We start from the raw sequence: 13,029 nt of genomic DNA, 5'->3' as shown, positions 1-13,029 counted from the left end.
TGGGCTTGTCTCTGTCTGTCTCTCTGTCTCTCTCTCTCTCTCTTTCTCTCTCTCACTCTTTCACTCTCTCGGGATCGGTGGAATCAAGCCTACGTCCGGCTGCCAAGCAAACCGATTTAGTCACACTCCGTTGCCATTTTTCTTCTCAAACAATCGCATTTCCTCCTTGATCCCTGCGCTGGGCGTTTGTAGGACCGTACGGCGCAGTGCCGGGGGCGCTCAGGGGAAAAGGCCCCGCCGAAAGAGACGCCGGCTGCCCCTCTGGGACCCCGGCTGTTTCCTGGTGACGGGCCTCATCGTGGTCCGCTTAGCACGGTCCAACGGGCCGGGCTTGGCCGGGCCGGGCGAAGGCGGCAAGCCGCTACAGTGCATCAGTTCACCTTATCGCTCACGTCTCCTACAGCATGACAAAGCAGCTTTCTGCTTTATCTCTCTTTTTATTGAATAGCAATCAAGGGTGACATTCCTTCAGATTTACTTGATTAATGACCCCTGGTTCTGTGCTGACAGAGAGGGACAAACTTACAGAACATGTCACAGTGTAATGCAGAATCCTTTCTATACATGTTTGATGTGCTTAATCTCAGGATTATTAATATGTGTAATTCTACTACTAGTATGTGTATAATAATATGTAATTATACCTGTACATGTTGGAACAGGGCTTATGTGCTTATGTGTATTTGTATAAGAAGGCAAGTGTGTATGAAGGAATGTGACCTAAAGTTGTGATTCTTTACGTTATTAAGGCCTAATGGAACGTATGTCAGCTACTCTCCCAGGGTACAATCATTCATTTGAATCAGATAATTTAAAAAAATCATCATTATTCAATTACCTTAACATTTAGACCCCAAAAATAACTAAACAGGCTGCAGAATCAGTAAAACTGGACTTTGGAAAAAAAATTAAAACTGGAAATTACTGGAGTTAGAATTTTTAAGTACACTGCTGGGCATGACACATAGCTACAGGTTACACGTTTCATCATACAATCATTAAAAATATATATTCTGCCGCGACTCTGCTAATCTGCTTTAATACGTGTAAAAAAAAATGTCAAAAAAGCCAAGGCGCAGGAACCTTTTCAAACACAAGCTCGTGCGCTATCAGATGAGCGGAGCAGCACGGGACTGCAGTGGTGCCAATTAACACGAGACCAGCCACAAATCCAATAGAAATGCATAAATTAGAAGCTTAGTCATTACACGCGTGGTGTATCATAGGCGTAGCTTAGCAATAAAGGAGGTGAGGTAAAATAACAGACGAGAGGTAGTGTGGTTTCGCTTTTTTTTCCTCCCTCACTTCATTTGCAGCAGTGTGGAACTGGAAATATCAGGGCAGCCTACTAACACCGTGCGTTGCGCTTGGAAGAGGTCTGTGCAGAAACACGGAGCAGTTAGAGCAGGATTCCCTAGGATCCCTCTTAACCCACAGCTCGTGTTGTTGGAGACTGCGTGCAATCCCGGCCCTGTGATTTAGCCAACAGAGGGTACTGTTGCATAACAAGTGCACGTGAAAGGCTGGCGAGGCACCGCACCTTATCTACCCACTGCAGCGACCACCGAGCTTTAGACTGCACCTAGGTCAAACGGGTCATCTTCCAGCTAGTTCTGTCTCTTAGTGCATCTAATTTTACAACTTTGCTGATCACTCGACGTCCTCGAAGCTCTCTCGTGCTCGAAGGCCTGCACGTGTGTACAATAGTTTCAGTATTTGGCCCTTAGAAAGGCCTTCGTGGGCTATTTGGAGACGCGCGGAGACGCGCGTGTGTGTCTGCGCTGTCGCGTCAGCGTGACTGTGTTTCACAATCTGGAGCAGACTTGTATTCTCAGCTTTTAACCAGAGGGAAATGTTATTTATGGATTTTTGTATCGTGATGTAACCTACAGAACACATCGGCGTTGTGTGCACAGGAGCCTCCGGTTCGTTTTGAGAAACAGGCTACGTATGTGCAAATGGAAACTCCCGTGCAGACGCAGTAAAGAGTATATGGCAGTGTCTAATTCATCTAATAATGTTTTCAGATGTGGTAAACCACTACTCTTTATAGAACCTCACTTTTTCTTCCTTACAGGGAAAGGGCTGTATTGTCTTAACGTGTCGAATCAAACCGCTCCCGTAGTGCAGCAACGCTCCCGAGAGACGACGAGGGGTTAGAGAGCTCCCCATGAAATACAAGTATAAAGACCCATGTCATGGTCACTGTGTGGTCGTGTATCTAGTGGCTATTTGTGTGTGTGTGTGTATGTATGTATATATATATATATATATATATATATATATATATATATATATATATATATATATATATATATATATATATATATATATATATATTATAAGATGCGTAGCTAATAAACAGCACTTCCCATGAAGTCTTGCAGATAAAACGTCAGTTAGGCATATCATGTGAAATTACACCTTTTTGTTAATTTCAGAAGCACAGTAGAAAAACCTCTCATAATAACTGTACAAATACGTGAGATTTGCAGACGTAAACAGAAGCCTGGTTACGTAAGTGACATATATTAGCATATCTTACCATATTTATCATCATGGGCCTATTACAGCTCGAACATGCAAACAATGAAACACGAGACGTAGTAAGTGCACGTGGAGAGGTACCTGTGAAAATGTTTAGGTGTCTACATCTATTTGCTGTTGAGCTGGAGGTGCCGGTGTGGTGCGGAGGTTCGGCCCTGTTTGCGAGACCCAAGCACCCAACGTCCCAACCCTATAGATCATAAGCAGATGGATAGATGCAGACAGACTTATCTGGGTGTTGTAGGGGATCTCACTGGTTTGGAAGCAACCTGCCACTGAATCTGTCAAAAGCAGCACCTTCTCCTTCTTACACTGCGACTGGGCTTTTTTTACGCGTGAACCGTAACAGTCAGTTGTGAAAAACGTTCTACCCTAAATTTTGTCATATTTACATATTTACTGATCCTATTCTGGTCTTTTAGGCGCGAGTTTTGCCTAAATACATTTAATGCCAACTGTTAATCTCGAAGTAATAACGAACGTCACATCGCCAAAACTGTGAAATATTACACTCCGATCCTCTCACCATTGCATTTAGCCAGGATTATCAATAGTAATATTTATCATGAGAAGTCGTCAGGCTAATCGTAAATAACTGTTAATTGCTGCAAAGTCAAGGAGAAACCTCGAGACCTACTTAGTTAGGTAAATCTCCTTGAAATAAGACATTTCATGACAGTATTTAAGAATGAAAGAAATTTAGGTAGAGAAACTCAATTAAATGGTGAAACCCTTCATATCACATTTAATTTACTTATAAGTCATGCTAGGTTTTTACAACCAGTCTCACATGTAATAGTTTACTGCCACAAAAAAATGTCAAAAACGTGTTTACCCCGGAATGAATTCTAGTTTATTGATATCAGCTTCTCACTCATCGACATTGTGAGTGGCTTTTGAACCGAAATACAATTGCAGTGCGCAAAAGGGGTGCGCTTTAGAAACAGATGAAACGCTGATAAGGTTTCAGTTACTGCAGATCATTGACTTTTGAACCTCATATACAACATGGTGTGAAAAGCCGAATCGATTCGTATGATTTTATTTAAAGGGTTGTTCTCGTTACTGGATGCAACAGTTTAAGGAGGCGTAGGCTATTAGCTGTGCATGTGTTGATTTCTTTTTCTATAAAATATTATCATGCGTTAAGATGATATTTTAGAATTGCTGAAAATTTAAAAGTTACAATCTAGACAGCACACCAAAAGCAAGAGAAAAGTTTAAATAATTTCTGGTTCGTAAAACGTATAGGTCTAACTAAAGATCTGACCCCAACTTTCAAAAACAAACAAACAAACAAAAAACTCCAAAACAACAACAAAAACACAAACATATATGACAATCTTACATTTTCAAAGCACGCAAGTTTGATATTCTCTGCCTAACATATAATCGAATTACCCATTTTTGAAGAACTAGATTATCAGTGAGTTCAAAGTAATTAAACGCAAGCGAAGTAAAAAAAAATAACAAACATGTCGCCGGACAAAACCTTATTTATTATTTTCACATTTTTATTATAAAATATTTAAACTAGCCCTTTTAATTCACTTTTGCCGCTGACGCATGACAAGCACACTTAAATTCGCCTTTCATTAATTTACCTGGACGGGATTTCAAATAGAATTTAAATGGACATTTGCATGTACAGTTAAGACTACCTGTCCATTAAGCTTGACGGTCGTTCCTGACAGTTTATACTATATTGCACTGTATTCAGATGTGAAATAAACTGTGCATTGTAGTGCTGTGTTGCGACTGGAGGCGTACAGCGAGAAGAGCTGCTGGAGCCAGTCGCGTGTGTGTGTGTGTCTGTGTGTGTGTGTGTGTGTGTGTGTGTGTGTGTGTGTGTGAGAGAGAGCGGCTCTCGATGTCCACGCTCTCTACCGCTGTTCTGGTGATCCGATAGTTGTGAAAAGCCACCACTAGTCGCCCCCAGTGCTCTTGCACTCTCCAATTTTCCTTTCCCACTGTAGACTTAACGTCACGTCCGCACTTGAACTTGAATTTTATCCCATTGTACGGAGGCAGCCCTCGCCACAGAGAGACAGAGAGCACCCGGAGAAGCAGGACTCCGCCATCTTCACAGAGAAAGAAAAGAAGAAGAAGAAAAAAAAGCGTACAGGTCTTCATTTATTTGAAAAGGAGGTGGCAACCAGTGTCCCCGGTCTACTCGCAGCACAGCAAGGCGAGCAGGAGCAGAGTTGGAGAGAGCGAGAAGTGTCGGGCATGCTGTAGGCGAGGTTGCCCAGGGAGGAGAAGAGGTGTCCGGCTTGGCAAACTCGAGTGCCGAGAAGAATTCGGATGCATTCTTCCTCAGACTTATGATTTATTTATTTTTACGCTATCACAGAAACTAAATCATCTTTCATAGATGCGAGAGCCGTTCTGGACCCAGTGAGCCGCGGAGTGGTCCCTACCTGTCAAAACGCACTGGGCACGTTTTTAATACCTCCAAAAGGTACAGAGACATTTGCGTCGGTTTGTTTAGATTTGTCACCCGAGGGCGTCCAGCATCAAGGATATTTTTTTTCCCTAGATTTATGTCCTTGGACAAATTGCATTCATCATACTCCTGAGTCACTGATACACTGAGCTACCCGAGCAGTGGTCACCGGGCTCCAGAGGGGACCGGACACCCTAAACGCATCGACACATCTCTCTGATCCAAGGACCTCTATATCAAGCCGACCGACGGCTCGATCTTCGGTGCTGTACCAGTTCTTTAAAAGTCCCAGGACAAGTTATTGAAGAAGAAGAAAAAAAAAGTGCCAGCCACGGAGGGAAGCAAGCCGACCGTTCCTTGTGCAGGTCTCCGGGCGATGCTAGTGTAAATGCCAGGGCAATGTCCCGTCGCAAGCAGGGAAACCCACAGCATTTGTCGCAGAGAGAAATTATAACACGTAAGTACCCGACCTGCGTTGCTTCTTATGCATTCCAGTGCATTAGCAGTATTTTTGTCTTTTTATTGCGATTTAGTCGCGCGCTGTCGCCGCGCTACCGTGACGATGCCAGCGCAGCTGCACGCGCGTTTGTGCTCCGTGGGAAGACGCGAGTGAGGCGCGCGCGCGGGGAGCAGGCTCGTGTCCTAATATGAAGCTGCTGGAGGATTTGATCAAAAGTGTGCACCACGATTTGTTTTGGGAAATTGTCAGGTAGCTCATAGAATATTTTTTACATTTTAGGTGTTTAGGATATTTTGTGAAGTTTAACATTGAAACGTTTGAAAGATTAATCGAATTACATTACATGTGTGGAAATATGAAAAAAAAAAAAAAAAACTAAACTAAACTTGGAGAACCACAACAACAAAGCAAGCCTTCGTAAATAAGCTTAATTATTATTATTTAAAATTTTGGCATTATTGACTACTGTTGTAATAGTCAAGTCTTTGAAGATACTATTTTAGCCTGAATCAGTTGGTGGCGAAGTTAATGTAAGTTTAAAAGGACCCTAATTCTCAAGAACAGTTTTTGTTTAATAACCCTATTTGGAGGGTTGTGTATAGTGGCGCTTTCATGGAACCCGATTAAGTTACACAGTTTTAGTGTGAAAATCCGTCAGTGGTTTTTTTTCTCAGCACCCTTGATTAAGACGACACGCTGCAGACTGAAGAAGTAGTTTGATCTTATGTGGACATTGTAAAATAGAGATTTTAATGATAGTTAAACACAAGAGTCATAAAGGAGAACTCGGACCTCGTCTCCAGCCTAAACAGACATATATGTTACATTAATGTTACATTATCACCTTATCGATATTTTCTTCCTTACAACATAGGTACGACTCTACCGAAGGCCTAATTTTACATATCCTTGAACAATCTTTATTTACTCTATTGCTAATAGTCACTGTATTAGTATGAGTATGTTTTTAGCATTGTTTAAAGAGATGTTTTCACCTTCCGTGACAAGAGCAAGCTTTAGTCTGCACTTTGAATGCCCTCAGCGAGAGGTTACCTGCAGCCTTTGATGCCGAATGCATTCAATGTCATTTGGCTACTTTTAGTATTTATACTCTGAATAGCCTAACCAAGGTGGGTTATGTGCTGCCGGAGTTCTCCTTCAGTGTGCATAGTTGGTACAAGAGTGCTGCAGTCAAGTTTCAACCGTAAGACACTCGCCTCGTTCATTTTTTCTGTGCATTTCTTTTTCTCTTTTGTTGAACTCCTAAACAAACTAGTTTTGCCACGTGAAATGATGCAACAGCTACGTTTACTAAAAAGACGTCGGTGTAGTCGGGCCTACTCGTGCACTTTTGTAAAAGCGCAAAGCTCTTTGGTTATTAAAGCCCTCAAAGCGTCGAATGCAGAGTTGTGGCACCTCCATGCACAGAGACGCAGGTAAATGATAGCGCGCGAGGTTGCACAACTGAAGGGCCCCTGCAAAGGCAGCAGAGCGCGTGGGGAAAGTAAAGTCAAGGAGTCGCTGGGTGTGAGATAGGTATTTCACGAGAAAAGCTCTTTGTGTTGGTTCACCAAGTTTTCGCACAGTCTTTGAAACAACAGAATGCAAACCAGCCACAGCTGCGTTTTATAATATCTACACAATATGCATTTGCTGCTAGATGCTTATGATTTATTGTTGACAAAAAATGTGAGCTACACTTTCCTGCTCCACGTACATATTTGTATTTATTAGTATTTTTAAATCTTGTGGTTTAAATGTAGTGGAAAAATAACAAATAATTCAGAGGTTGAAAACATGCGTTCATGTGTTAGTCTTCAAGCTTAATCCAGCTAATTCACTATAAAAGACAGTGATGTAATGCAACCCAAATCTGTTTTGTGTTGTGTTCAGCTTCACCTTCTCACCCACACTCTGTTCTTTCACTAACAGCTTAATCATTCCTGTAAGCATATGTTTGTGAAGGCTGTGTAGATAATCAAAAAATATCCTTGTGCCTTTTTATTCCTCATTTTAATGCACATCCGTATACTGAAACTGGCATTTTCTGAACTGCTGAAATGCTAGTGGATTGCAGTGGTAATAGATATTCAAATATTTTGCAGTGCCGGTTTACCATGGGACCTTCGTGGCCATCTTAGCTTTCCTGTGCAGTTCAAAAACGACATTGAACATCGTCTCACATGTTACAATGCACGTTCCATTAACAAATTCACATAATTCATTCATCATTCACCTATAAAAAAAAATAAACAAATACACATATATAATTTATGTGTGTGGAGGTGCCATGTGTGCTGGTCTGAATATGCACGTTTGCTTGTGTTAATGACAAGGGTCTGGTGGATTTGACATTACAGTAATGTCTTCCATCACCCATGGCGTTATATCACACACACTGTGCATTGCTACTGTAACTAATTTGGCCTTCAAATATCAGAACGCTCAAATTACACTTAAGGTGCTTGTCTCTCTCCTTCGTTTACACACACACACACACACACACACACACACACACACACACACACACACACACACGCATGCATGCACACACACTGCCAAAACAGACATGATGAAGTTTTCTTTTTATTTTGTGAGGTAAAGAGAGAAAGGGTCACCTTAAATACTGATATGTGTGTTTCTCTGTGGGATGCGTGATACCTTTCACTACCAGAGAAACGAATGAAACTGCAACCTGCATTACGTGCTGTTATGTTAGTGTCTCTTTGTGCATGCAGTAGCAGGTACTCATCTGAGCCTATAAACACACTCTTCCATAGAGCTCAGTGTTCTGCACAAGTTTATTTGTAAAATACAGAGGAGGACACAGGCACAACAGAGAGAGAGAGTGAGAGAGAGAGAGAGAGAGAGAGAGATATGTGTGGCAGATGTGATGAATATCTGCTGGTAGTATGCAAGGTACACAAATGTCGATGTCAATTTATTTAAATGGCCATGTATACACTTATACAAATACTGCTTTATTAGAAGGACAATATATATGTACACACACACATGCATACATACATATATAATATATACAGTATATATATATATATATATATATATATATATATATATATATATATATATATATATATATATATATATATATATATATATATATATATATATATTGGACACAGCTATATCAAGATATATTTACATACAGCTATGTTAAGATGGGCATATTTTTCATGAACAAAATACATTCTGTTTTTACTCGTGTGTGTGTGTGTGTGTGTGTGTGTGTGTGTGTGTGTGTGTGTGTGTGTGTGTGTGTGTGTGTGTGTGTGTGTGTGTGTGTGTGTGTTTGAACCTGCTGCTGCTAAGGTTTGCCTAAAGATTTGGGAAACATCTTTAAATTCATGTTTCTTTATTCTGTTTCTCAAGAGCAGGCAGGCCCATTTGAACTAGAAATGAAGACGTGGATGAGGTTTCAGTAGTATGGACTCTTTATGGGGACACCTTTAGAATGCAGTGTGTAAGTGTCTGTGTGAGAAAGTCACTTTGTGTGTGTGTGTGTGTGTGTGTGAGAGAGGAAGAGAGAGAGAGAGAGAGAGAGAGAGAGAAAGAGGGAGACTGTGTCTGAGAAAGATGTGTGTGTGTGTGTGTGTGTGTGTGTGTGTGTGTGTGTGTGTGTGTGTGTGTGTGTGTGTGTGTGTGTGTGTGTGTGTGTGCGCTATATGTAGCAGTCAGCATATATTCTGCGGTATTTAGAATCTGTTAACCACGTGTCTTGTGAATCACCTTGTGTCAGTGAAAAGCCATTTTACTGTATGTGTGTGAGAGAGATTCAGTAGCTAATTCATGTGTGTTTTCACATGAGTGACTGCAAACTTCGCACTTCAGCTTACCAGCAGTTTTACTGGCTTAGCCCAGGGCTGGCTGTGTGCTACATTGTCTCTCTCTCTCTGTCACACACACACACACACACACACACACACACACACACACACACACTCTTGCTTATCAGTGTGTCGTAGATCAATGCTAAATCTGTGTTTAATGTATTTTCCGATTCAGAACGTTTCAGAACAAACGTGTTTAACTCCACTGGTTCTGCGCTCGGTCATTCTAAAATATGATCCAAACTATTTTAGAATGGAAGAGCGGAATAGAATGTGGATAAAAACATAATCTTCACATCAAATTCAAATGAGATATACACACCATTAGAAAATGTTGATGTCAAAGCATTTCGATGCGGTGGCGAGATGTACTAAAAATAAATCCAGAAGTGGGTTGGCAGATTCAGATGTATGGCAGATTCAGATGTATGGCAGAATCAGATGAAGTAAGTCAGGTGAACATCTAAGCAGTCTTTCAGCGCTGCGTCGCTGTAAAGTCGTAATGCAAAACTCGGCTTCCTTCTTGGGATTCGTGTTTTTGCATGAAACCCATTTCATAACCTGTTCGCAGTCTTCATCTGTATAGTAATACATGTGGGCATGGGGTAAAATCTAAACATGTCAGGAGGGATTGAGATTTCAGGACCTGTATGAAGCATTATCTCTGATCTTTTGAATGTTTGAGAGGAACGTTTAATGGATTCACATTTAATGTAATGAATCTGCCTTTGACAGCAATTTGTATGGTTTAAAAGTTATCCAATGGAGTTTTGTATTGACACAGACACTGACAGATGTGTGAATTTTCAGCTAGTAAAATGAGCTGTAAAGGTGTGTCTGAAGACTACAAGGTGTACCATTTCCACTTTACACCTTTTGCATTGTTGAGCTGTAGCTGACAGACACAGAGAGTATTTTGAGAGACTTTTGAATAATTTAGCATAACACACACTTCGAACATACCATGATATGCCCGATCTTGTCGTTATTAGGGATGTTTTGTTGTTGACTGCCAGAATGAAGCGGATCCTTCCTAATTTTATTTCATTATTTCCTCATGGCAGACTGAAGACTGCATCCTCTCATGTGGGTGTGCCTACTCTGACCTGCTAGGGGGAGCTCTAAGTCTGTCACAGGGGGTGGCAAGCAGTTGTGAAAAAATTGTAAAAACCATATTTCCTAAATGTTCTGTACTGGGGGGTGGTTTAAGTTGACCGAACTTCTGGGAGGTGGCTTTTGACAATTCTGTGTAGAATTTCGATGCGATATCATTAACACATACACTTACATCAAACTGTTAGTACCCTAAAGCTGGTCATCCAACATAAAAAAATCTATCTCTCTCTATATCTACCCCTCTATCTCACCCTCTCCCTCTTTTACTGGTTTTTTTTCCTTTTATACATTTATTGTTTTTCAATTTTCTTTTACATTTTGCACTAAAAACGCCCTCCTGAGAAATGAGAAAATAACAGTAAGCAAAGTATAAATGTACTAATGTTTAATAATTAAAACGCTTCAAATGTGTGGCCCAAAGCTTACATCCATTAAAATGTAGATAATTCCAAATCTACCCAGGCAGAGAGCAGCTCATTTGTGTGCCTGAAGTCTGAGTTGTAAATGATGAAGGGAACTTGAAACTTGGGGACATTTTGCACCCAGGCCCTTTTGTTCCCGACATCTAAATAAATAAATGTGGCTCTGTGATTTAAAAAGGCGACTATTCCCCGTAACAATGGACAGAATGTCGGCCTGGCGATGTTGATTAATATGCTTGCAAATTTGCTCCTCTGCTTTTCAGGTGCCTTTTGTTTGCATGTCGGGAGAATCCGTTTTCGTCGTTGTTTGTTGTGTGTGTTTTCACACCGCTGTGTGAAGAAGCGCACGCTTATCCGTCAGCGTGAGGCAGCGGGGCGGTGGAGTCCTCTCACACGCCGTCAGGAGCATGCGCTGATGTCCGTGCGTGCTTTTTCGTGGCTTGATTTATGAGCCGCGGGGCCCCTTAATAGTGGCCCAGACGTTTGATACCCAACAGCTGGCTTAAGTCTGAGAACCCCTGAGCACGGAGACACGCTGCCTCCTGAACGCCCACGTTCACGTGTGTACGAGCTCGTGCGCCTGTGTGTGTGTGTGTGTGTGTGTTTGTATTTGCGTGTGCGCGCACGCACATTAAAGTGCAGAAAATGCAAACCCGCCTCTGCTGTTGCAATGTTGCCTCTTCTACGTTATAAGCCTGCATTGTGTTGTCTGTGTGTCAGGAATGCTGGGAGCTCTCTTAGAAGAGCCTGGCTCGGCAGGAGGCTAACCTCACGCTCTCGTTTGGTGCTCGCTGGAGCGAGACACGAAGGGGATATGCTTATGATTCCCCTCTTCCCTTCTCTGTACGTGAAAATATTAGGTAATGTCTCCCTGATGAGATTTCCTGATACAGGGTTAGCGATGCTCCGACTGCCTCCCACCGGACGCCTCTGCGTTAATCTCATTTTACCTGCGAGAAGACTCATTTGTCTGTTCTCGTCTTTATTTTAATTACCCCAGCGCTGCCAATGCTTGCCGTGGTCGTGCAGTCTGCCAGTAAAATCCTGGCCATGCTTGCGCCTCCGTGCTCCTCCGCGCTCCTCCACGCTCCTCTCCTGTCCACGGCTTCGTGGACCATACGGGCCACACGTTTGTTTGTTTGGTTGTTTGTTTGTTTTAGGTAAAAAATAATTTTTTACCTTTTTCATTTTTTATGAGGTCAGTTAAACCCACACCAAAACATGTTTGTAAGCTCACTCAGAAAGCTGGACCTCAGGCCCCGGCCTCCTGAGTTTCCTCAGCGACATTCTGTGCGAGCTCTGGCCCGTGTGGCTGGTACTGGGGGGGGGGGGGGGGGGGGGTTGTGGCTCTGACTTCACACGTTCCGGACGCTCCGGATCTGGCCCCGTTTTGGGGAGCGTGCTCTATGCGTTCGATGTCTGCCTGGCGGAGGTAACACAGGTACCTGGAGATGTGATCCCGGACGGCATCGGGGCTTCAGCGGAGGGTGCAGCAGGATCGGACCGCTCCGCTCCACTGGCTGCGTGCGCCTGCGTCCTCTTATGTGGGTTACAGATTAATGGCACCCTAATTAATTCCTGATGGATTCCCGCGAGCAGCTCGGTCTCGTTTGATGAGCGTCGGCTTGCCGGGTGGGTGCACTTCCTCGCACACGTGACGGACACGTGGGAGGGAGGCCCGCCGTCCCGCCACGCCGCCTCCCCGCCACCCCCCGTTTGTTTGCGGAGAGCATACGTCTGATCGCGGCTTGTCGGGTGGGTCCGCGGCGTCTCTCTCTGTCGCCGGTTCCTCCGGGCCGGGGGGACTCCCCGGGGCAGGCTGCGGCACGTGAGCCGGGGGAGCTTTGGATCTGGGCAGGTTGGCGGGGTATGGTAGGGTTTGTGGGATACTGCAAAACACCACACTGACACAAGCCACCACCAAATACACCACCCCATCCACCACCCCAAACGCCACACCCTGGCAGGTTTGATATGAGACTGGGTGGAGAAACTGTATCTTTCTGAAGCTTTTTTTCTATACACAAAGTGCTGTGAATGGCTTTAATTGGAACTGGGTAAATTTTTATATATGAACAGCATTGCAAAAGCTTTTAATATTTAAATGGGGAAATTTATTGACCTAGTAAAAACAATCTGAAATCCCTAAAATGGTGTGTATTGTCTAATTAGCCCCTAAGAGCCCAA

General features: G+C 43.0%; 1 protein-coding gene across 1 annotated transcript in view; it reads left to right on the top strand.

The window, feature by feature from the left end:
• Positions 1-4,364: 4,364 nt before the first annotated feature.
• The window catches only part of bcl11ba (BCL11 transcription factor B a), a 49,433-nt gene continuing 40,768 nt past the window's right edge, over positions 4,365-13,029 (top strand). The window contains 1 exon segment of the mRNA XM_076978485.1: positions 4,365-5,450. Within this exon segment, the coding sequence (XP_076834600.1) occupies positions 5,393-5,450 (58 nt within the window). The 5' untranslated portion in view covers positions 4,365-5,392.

Source organism: Brachyhypopomus gauderio, chromosome 17 (assembly GCF_052324685.1).
Source record: "Brachyhypopomus gauderio isolate BG-103 chromosome 17, BGAUD_0.2, whole genome shotgun sequence".
Lineage (NCBI taxonomy): Eukaryota > Metazoa > Chordata > Actinopteri > Gymnotiformes > Hypopomidae > Brachyhypopomus > Brachyhypopomus gauderio.
The sequence above is the reverse complement of the archived record's forward strand: the minus strand, read 5'-3'. Positions and strand labels throughout refer to the sequence as shown.